Source organism: Boleophthalmus pectinirostris, unplaced genomic scaffold, assembly GCF_026225935.1.
Source record: "Boleophthalmus pectinirostris isolate CB_2022bp ecotype Guang Dong unplaced genomic scaffold, ASM2622593v1 HiC_scaffold_18, whole genome shotgun sequence".
Classification (NCBI taxonomy): domain Eukaryota; kingdom Metazoa; phylum Chordata; class Actinopteri; order Gobiiformes; family Gobiidae; genus Boleophthalmus; species Boleophthalmus pectinirostris.
In genome coordinates this window covers 44,343,606-44,353,137 of record NW_026571133.1, presented here as the reverse complement: position 1 = coordinate 44,353,137, position 9,532 = coordinate 44,343,606, and the positions used below count along the sequence as shown (strand labels likewise).

At 42.5% G+C, this 9,532-nt stretch overlaps 1 protein-coding gene across 5 annotated transcripts; it reads left to right on the top strand.

The window, feature by feature from the left end:
• The first annotated feature begins 1,847 nt into the window (after positions 1-1,847).
• On the top strand, positions 1,848-7,025 carry LOC110159918 (AN1-type zinc finger protein 5-like). 5 transcript variants are annotated; one of them, XM_055153813.1, is made up of 5 exons: positions 1,848-3,148; positions 3,988-4,143; positions 4,346-4,466; positions 4,754-4,950; positions 5,335-7,025. In XM_055153813.1, exons 1-5 carry the CDS (start codon positions 3,097-3,099, stop codon positions 5,481-5,483), a joined length of 675 nt encoding a protein of 224 aa, XP_055009788.1. In that variant the 5' UTR covers positions 1,848-3,096; the 3' UTR covers positions 5,484-7,025. The 5 variants fall into 5 exon arrangements, with proteins under 5 accessions (XP_055009788.1, XP_055009791.1, XP_055009789.1 ...); XM_055153816.1 differs by having other exon boundaries at positions 1,850-2,106; positions 4,751-4,950; XM_055153814.1 differs by having other exon boundaries at positions 1,850-2,290; positions 4,751-4,950.
• Positions 7,026-9,532: the final 2,507 nt, after the last annotated feature.

Here is a 9,532-nt window from a genome sequence, read left to right as displayed (position 1 = left end):
TTGTCAACTGCGTCACAGTATACACAGCACTTTAAGAACTTTTCATTATCAGATATCAAACAAAGTACTACAATTTGGAGTGTGTGTCATGGGTTGCTTGTGTTGGCCAGAGAGGGCAGCTGAGAAGTTAGTCATTCCAGTAAGAGAAAAGTCATACCCTGCAGGGATTGTAAGCTGGCCAAAGGAGGAGATACAGACCACAGATGTTAAGACACGAAAGCTCCTGACCATGCATGGAGGGTTCCATCCCAAATCCAGCACCCTGAGACTGTACGCAGGCCGGAAGGAAGGGGTCCGAGGACTAGTGAGTGTGGGAACCACTGTCCAGGATGAAACATCCAAGCTCCTTGAGTACATCAAGGACAAGGCCCCGGCAGATGAGGTGCTCAGAGAATGTCTCAGACAGTGGGGTCCAGAGGAAGAGGTGCTGGAGGGACCATCATGGCAGGACAAACCCCTACATGGGGCGTACCACCGGAACATAACTGAAGTGGCTGATATCAAGAAATCCTACCAATGGCTTGAGAGGGCTGGTCTGAAGGACAGCACAGAGGCACTGATCCTGGCTGCTCAGGAGCAGGCCCTGGGCACTCGAGCAATAGAGGCCCAGATCTACCACACCAGACAAGACCCACGGTGTAGACTGTGCAAAGAGGCTCCTGAGACAGTCCAGCACATAACTGCGGGGTGTAAGATGCTGGCAGGGAAAGCATACATGGAGCGACATAACCAAGTGGCGGGCATAGTGTACAGAAACATCTGTGCAGAGTACGGGCTGGAAACCCCAGGATCAAGGTGGGAAACACCTCCAAAGGTTGTGGAGAATGACCGAGCCAAGATCCTGTGGGACTTCCAGATACAGACTGACAGAATGGTGATGGCGAACCAACCAGACATAGTGGTGGTGGATAAGAAACAGAGCAGAGCCGTGGTGGTGGACATCGCAATACCAAGCGATGGTAATATCAGGAAAAAGGAACACGAGAAGCTAGAGAAATACCAGGGGCTCAAGGAAGAGCTGGAGAGAGCCTGGAAAGTAAAGGCATCAGTGGTGCCTGTGGTGATCGGAGCACTCAGGGCTGTAACCCCCAAACTGGAAGAGTGGCTACAACAGATACCGGGAAAAACAATGGACATCTCAGTCCAGAAAAGTGCAGTACTGGGAACAGCTAAGATACTGCGCAGAACTCTCAAGCTCCCAGGCCTCTGGTAGACGACCTGAGCTGAATGAGGGTGAGAGACCAACCACCGTGGAAGGTGAGAAACACATTTTATTTTATTATATATATATATATATATATATATATATATATATATATATATATATATATATATATATATATATATATATATATATATATAGATAGATAGATAGATAGATAGATAGATATAGATATTTTTTTTAATCATGAATGTGAATTTTTGTGATCCCCTCCGTTAGGATAACATTGTCACTTCCGCGTATCACCATGGCAATACGGTTAAAAATACCTTATTTTCAAAATTGTATTAATTTTTAAAATTATTTATTTTAAATTTTGTCCCGCTTTGCGCTCAACTTCGTAAAATAGTTTGCCTATTGAGAAAACACCCTACAGGGGCTCAGGCCTAAAAGTTTAAAATAATCTTGTAGTCATCAGTGAAGTTAGAAGAACACACAGCTTCATAACATTTTACTGGTATAAGTAAAACATATTATGTGAATCATATATTTTTTCCAAAACGCTCTATTACTCATTATTACTAACCCTTAGCAAAAGTGAACGAGTACGGTAAACGCCACATTTCTCTTTTTTTCTGTGATCGTGTTAATTGACTTTTCTGTTTGCGAGCAACGTGGAGCGTCACTATTTCCGTGACGTACACCGGAAGTGGCGGTGAACGTAAGTTCTGGCTCTGGCCCTCTGGCTGTGGCTCTGGCTTAACTCGTTCAGCAAAACAGATGCGATCGGACCTGCACAAACCACCACCGATCCCCGGCTCAGTCTGTCCCAACGCAGAGAGACCAACAGCTGCGGGCCCATCGTGAGCTCATACACCCCGGGACCCCGAACACTAGCCCGGGAGGAGTGCATCTAGACGGCCCTAGTTTGGTCCAGCCCCGCGGTGCTTAACCATCATCTGTTTTTACAAAGTAGTCTCCATTAGCGGCGCTTTAAGCAAAAGTTGAGGTAATGGGAGAAGATCGTAGTCAGAGAACTTCGATCGCTGCTTTAAAACTTGTGATGTAGTTTGCATCGCCTCGATCTTCCTGTTTCTGAGAGTAACTTCTGTCCACACAACTCAATGGGTCAGCGCTTCTGCCTCACACGTGTCGTTTTGTATACGAACTTAACTTACACAGAGAAAAAAAGAGATAAAAAGTGAACGCGTTGTATTCCATCACACAGGACACTTGATTGGATTTGTGCATTTTGATGTCCAAAGGGGAAATGAGTACAAAACTGCGCTAGCATTTAAAGCTCCTCTTGTATCTCGCCTAAACAAAGTGAAGTGGTCAAAACTGGTTAAATAGTACCAACAATCATCAAATTATCGTTGGTGTATGTTTGACAAATGTTTATCTGTAGCGATATGAATGTTTTTAACTTGTTTGTCGATAGTTTGGTGTGTTTCTAAAGAAGACAAAGAAAGAAAAGCTGTGCCAGACTTGACTTTTAAATATGGCTATCATGCTAGCTAGTTTTAAGGGGCTAGTTAAATACAGCTACATTCACACGTTAGGGCGTAGAAACCTTTACCACTATAACGCCGGTGTGTTAAATATGAACACACAGCTCTTAATGACATGACATTTTTATAATGGACTTGTGTATATCAGTTAATTTAGCGAAACTCTCGCTAGCTGTAGCCGTTAGCCTGTTAGCATGACTCAGTGGATTTGCAGAGCGAGCTGGCCCTGGGATTGCTAAACAGCATGTTTTCATTTTGAGGTCATTGTTTCAACAGCTTCGAGTGTACAGGCTTTAACCTGCTTTATTGTGAATTGTAGTTCTTAGTGTGACCCTTGTCTGTGAAGTTGAATTAGAATCTCGTGATAAAAGTGTTCTTCAAGTGATTTCCACAGCTGGGAGTTGATGCGCACCAACACAACAGATGATCACTTTACTGTTTTTACTCCTGTTCGAAAAGCTGACTGCTCTAAAAGGTCTTTATTACGCTATTTCTAATCTATGTTATCATGTAGTTTCCTCATCACAAGCAATGCCTGGAGTTGTGTTTTGTTGCATTCACACGATTAACACACAAATCCTGCATATTTAGTTCCCCTCTCAAACAGAAAACACTTCTACCTTGTTATGTCATGTGGTAATACAGGAAATGCTCTGCTGTGTTTTTAAACTCGGCCACCTTCACTAGAATCATATGGATAATTTTAGCTTTGAAATTGCCAATCTTTACTCAACAAAAGGTTAGATGTAGCTGTTCACTTGACAACTAGCACTTCATGACCTCCCACTGGAACAGATCATGTTGAGCGTTTGAGATGTAGACGGACTAATAATAAAGGGTTACAAAAATGTGTGAATGAAACAAAGCACTACTCTGGGTATGTTTTTGATGAGGCAACATTACAACATGACTTAAAGATCACTAGAATAAGTTTTGTGTTATATAGAACCTTTTTAAGTATTGCCATATTTAGTTGAATCAACTGTAGTACAGTAGTACTTTACATTTTCAAATAGGTTGCTTGCTTTTAATTGACTAGTCTTTTGTCAAAAAAGGAAACATTACAGACCAAATCCAGTTTTAGGACTAAAATCTCAGATGAACTTGCATTATGCATTGTTTCAGTTTGGGTATTGCAATAGCCTTCATCACAGTATCAACAATTTTGTGAAATTGCGATGTATTGTGGATATTATCAATGACACATTTGTAATGAAGGAACTGGACATGGTTTAGCTGTATTTTCCATACATGTATGAACCAGATTTGAGTGTGACTGGACTGACTAATGCCCTCCTGTGTGTCTACCCTCAGGAGGACCCAGTGAAGGCATCGCTATGGCACAAGAGACCAATCAGAGCCCAGTCCCCATGCTGTGTGCCACCGGCTGTGGTTTCTATGGCAACCCTAGGACCAACGGCATGTGTTCTGTGTGTCACAAGGAGCATCTGTCCAGGCAGAACTCCACAGGTATGCTCCGCTCTTGTCTGCTCCTGCAGACAGTTTCCTGTGATGCCACTCATCTTATAGCCCATTAGCCCATTAAAATGAACATGGCTAAATGATAATTATTGTTGTACCTCTCTGTTTACGATCTTGTGTTTTCAAATGCTACACATTGCTACTGTTTTATTGCATTAAAAGTATTCCTTTGGGTTGTGTTGTGTGTCAGGAGCCAGCTCAGAGGTGTCTGCGATGCAGAGGTTAGAGGAGACCCTGAACTCTGCAGCTGCTGCTGCCGTGGCTGCAGCTGAGGAGGCTGCTGAGAGCGCCGCCAAGGCCAACCTCTTCAGGTACATGCTTTCTTGCACCGTGCAGTTGAGCTCTTCTCCTGGCATCATCAGACTGCCCTACATGCAGCATGGCACAAAGTGCAATTTAAATTATGTACATGTGTTTTGGGATCTGGGAGATTCAGATCACAGAACCTTCAAATGTAGTTATGCATTTAGATTGAATGAAAAGTACTGTCTAAATGGTGCTAAGTGTGAGTTTGGATTCCCCCTGTAAACATAATGGGCATGTGTGTAGTGACTGTTGGAGTGACTGGGTGCATGTCTCTTTGTGTCTTCCACAGCAGTGTGTCTGAGCCCAGTGCGGTCACACAGCAGATGACCGAGATGAGCCTACAGTGTGAGGAGCCCAGTGCTGCTGATGTGCTCCTCTGTCCTGGTGAGATACCGCTCCCCCAGGCCGTTCTGGAGGATCCCACAGCTCCTCCATCCAAACCCAAGAAGAACCGCTGCTTCATGTGTCGCAAGAAGCTGGGCCTCACAGGTATTCCCCAGTAACCTGCTAGGACTATATAGATCTCTATAGATCTCTCTATATCTCTCTATATCTCTCTAGATATATCTCTCTATATATCTATATCATATCTATATCTATATATCTGTATCTATCTCTATCTATATCTATCTATATCTATCTATCTATCTATCTATCTATCTATCTATCTATCTATCATCTATCTATCATCTATCTATCATCTATCTATCTATCTATCTATCTATCTATCTATCTATCTATCTATCTATCTATATATATATATATATATATATATATATATATATATATATATATATATATATAATCTTGTGTGGCCAGTTAGGAGTATGATCTGATATTAGCAGACCCTCTCACGTCTCCTCTTGTGTCCAGGGTTTGACTGTCGCTGTGGGCAACAGTTCTGTGGACTGCATCGGTACTCGGACAAGCACCACTGCCCATACGACTACAGGACAGAAGCGGCCGAGAAGATCCGCAAAGAGAACCCTGTGGTGGTGGCAGACAAGATCCAGAGAATATGAAGTGTACCCTCCTGCTTTTCACCCACTCTCCATCCTTACACAGAATCATTTGGTGGCACGGTTATGTCTCATTTGACTCACTTTTAGGTAGATCTGTGGTTTAATTTTTATGCGTTGGTTTTTGCGTTGGTAAACTCAAGGACCAAGCGGACAGTGGGCGTTTTAGGCGAGATGGCTGGGTATGGAGAAAACCCCACTGTAATCGCTGGCCTCGGCGCTCTCGGACAATTTTTGAATGAGACTTTTTGTCTCTTGCAAATGTTTTTAATTCCTATGGGCGTGTGGCGCTTGGCGACTGTTACTGCTTGCTCTCTGCTGGCTACAGAAGCAAAACGGATGTGTGTGCTCCTGTGGGTCTGGCCTGCTCTTGTGTGCCCTGCTCATGTCCTGGAGATGGACTCAGATCACTACTCTGCTGGAGAGGAGAGACTGGCACGCTTTAGTTGGACTGCTATTACTACACAGGCCACTGGGTTTTCTTTAGCTAACATTATTTCAAACCAGAGTGAAGAATTGTAACATTTGGATGTCAATGTTTTGCCCTGTTTTTAGTTCAAGTTGTGTGAAAAACGGAGGTTAAAGTTTTATGTTTAATATTTAAAATCGCATTGTGTAACTTTTTGTGTTGCCAATGGAGCTTAATAGTCCCGCCCACTTTGGAGTCTGCTTTGCTTTCGGAAATAAAATTTTCATTAATTTTTTTCCATAGACTCCAAAAAAATCAAGAGTTTGAGGCACAACGGGGGGGTTATTAGCTTTGTGTTAACTAATATCCCTAACATGGCTGCTTTAAGTCCAAAAAGCACATTTAAAACAAAAGATTCAGTGAAATGCTTTAATATTTACTAGTTTATAAAGTTTTATAAACTAATTTCAAATAAATAATAGGTGGTACTTTGTGGTCATCCATGTGGTTACCATAGTGCTGATGAGCCATGAGCGACATTTCTTTTCACTTTTAATAATGCCATACAATTCTTTTCAGAAAGTCTATGGGAAAAATGGATGGAAAACCCAGGGGTGGGCGGTCACTGCTGAGCTGCATTGCATGGAGATAACTTTAATGCTGTACTGTGGACATTTCTGGAAAAAACATTAACAAGTGCTGCGTGCTCTCCACTAGAAAAGTTACACCATGCACCTTAAACATAAGTCCTGCATTAGGGTGCGCAACTGGCTTTGCTCAACTTAACAAGAACAGTTTATTGTACTAAAGGTTTGTATTATAATTATACTTGGGTGCACATTTGAGTTTCACACTAATGTTGGCGTATCCTTGTCAGTGTCCAGTTACACTGACATTACTCTGTGTGCGTGTGTGTTTGTGTTGGCAGGTGAACAAGTTGTGTAGAGGGACATGATGCTCATACGTGTGGGTGGTTCCTTGCAGTTGTATGATAGGTGGTGACTGATCGTTTGGATATGCACTCTGCATTTAGTTTTTTTTTTTTAGTTTGTATTCATCTTATTTATAAAAGTGCAGTCACACAGTTTTCTGTTCCAAATAAAGTAACATGTCAATAAATTATGTTCCACAATGTTCTTATGGGCGTCACTCATTCTGTTTCTGAAAATGTTCTTGTTGTGGATCCAGAGCTAATATAATGTGCTATGTGCTGTAAAGCACTGCACTGAAAATGTGCTTTATGAGACCATGCAGTCCTGTCATGGCCAAAAGCTGCGTGTCCAATTTGTCCATAAAATGTAGAATATAGAATGGATGAAATTTCATGGTCAAATTCAGCCAGCCAGTCATGTAACCAAAAGAACTGGGACATTTTTCTCTTGAATGTCTAAAGTCCAGACAGATGTGTCTCATATCAGTTTATATAAAATACAGTCTGGTCTCCACTCCCTCTGTTACGTCTCAACTCAAGCCAAACCAAATGTGATCATGTGCTCAGATCCCCATTTACAAACAAAACCACATTTCTGTCAGATGAACAGCGACACTCCACTGTGCCCTCCACTGTGCCCTCCACTCCACTGTGGTCACTTGGTACTGAGGTTTGTGCAGAACATATTTGATGGTTTAAAGGGCGTGTATTGATGGTTCATTATTTGTTGTTCACAGTTCTGATGTAGTTTCCTCATCACAAACAGTTCTGGACTTGTGTTTTGTTTCATTCACATGTTTAACACACATTTAGACTTCTTCACTCTGTTCCACCTTGTGATGCCATGTGATGTCAAGTGCTCCACTGTATTTTTAAAATCCACACACATTCACTTGAAGCATTTGGATCATTTCAGACCTGGAACTGCCAATCAAACAAAAGGTATAAAGAGCTGTTAACTCCTCACGGAGAGATGGACAGACGTGTGTGTGAGCTGCTCTCAAGAGAGACACAGGAGTGTGTGTCAGGTTACCATGGTTACAGACGATGAGAGTGCCTGCAGGACTCTGGGTTTAAAGCTCCACTGTGTAACATGAGCTGTCCCAGAGCTCTGCTGCTTTAGCTGTACTGTCTCTGTGAGACTTTTCCTTCTGAATGATGGACTTTTATTGTAGGCCTGTCTCCTGTGGACAGCAGCTCTCCTCTGAGCGCGCTCTGGACTCACTGTATAAAATATGATCTGCCTGATCACACTCACCTGAGATCACATGGTGCGTCGTCATGGTGACCGTCTGGACACCTGAGTGCGCGGGCAGGAGCAGACGTCCTCAGTCTGTGCCCACTGCATCGGCAGAGACGTCCAGATGCCCCGCCAACAGAACGCCGCTGCTATGGAGGAAGGTCAGACGTGTCTTATTTACATTTTCTTCTTTCAAAATGCAGAGGTGCTCCTGTCACCAGACTGGGCCCATACAGGTGTTTTTGCACATGAATAATCTGTCTATATTATATCAAGGTTATAATATAGACACATGTTCACCTCGGGCCTGACTTTTTCTGTACAAAGAATCCTGAGGCCCAGTCACATTATTAATCATTCATTCATTAAAATGAATGAATTTTATTTAGGATAATAAAGTGTTTCTAATCTCGTCTAATGTTACATGTTTTGTTTGTAGTGATTGTGCGGCCCTTATTCTAGTGTCCTCAGAAGGTCAGAGGTCTCAGTGGAGTCTAACAGAAGGAGGAGGGTGTAGTTGCAGATGTGTGCTCGTCATGTTTTGTCCCATGAGCTCCTGGTGTTTCCAGAGCCAGAGCTCACACTCTACACCCTTCACTTTATTTGAAGTCATGAGTTATGAGCCTGAAACATCAGCACCCCTAAGAGCTGAAGAATTTTGGAATTTTCTACCCTGTCCAATTACACTTAAATGTGTGATTCAAGACTGTGCAGTTCTTTAGGATTCACGTTTAACAGAAGACTGGATTATAAACTGTTGCAGTCATTCGAGTAATGCTACAGCAGAGTCATTCGAGATTTAAACCAGGGGGTTTCTGAACTTTTCAGCCCAGAACCTTCACAGTAACCATCCAACTGCCCCAGGCCCCAGCGCCAAAACAAAATGAGGTAGATACCATTTACGAGGTAAATCAGGTTCAGGTACTTTTTAGAGATGCGCGGATGGGCTATTTTTTCATCCGCAACCGCGACACAAAACTCATCATCCGCCCGCTGTCCATTTTGCACCGAAGGTTTTCAAAACCGCACCCGCCGCCATCCGCCGATTGATTTTAGATTTTAGAACAATCATACAGCAAACAAACTAAGGAGCCTCGATAAAAATGCAAACTCTCTAGCTCATTCATTCCAAAATTCGCTCAGCGTGTATGTTCACATTCTTAATTGTCCGTAACAACCCCAGACTTACCTGGTTTTCTTGCGCAGCTAATTAATTGACAATGTTTTCCGACTAGGCTGTTTTTGAACCTTCTTGCCTTCGTGTTGGATGTTGTTACATTCTGAACATTCTGCCATTGCCCGATGTTATTTCAAAGTCATAGCCTCACTCCATCGGTCTTTCTTTAAGTTTTAAATCCCCCGAGTGGCAGTCTACGCTATAATGTCTGCGTGTTTTAAAATATAACTGATATCGAAATGGCCCTATAGCCACTTATGTGTTGGCAAACAGCTGAAATAAATTAGAAATAATA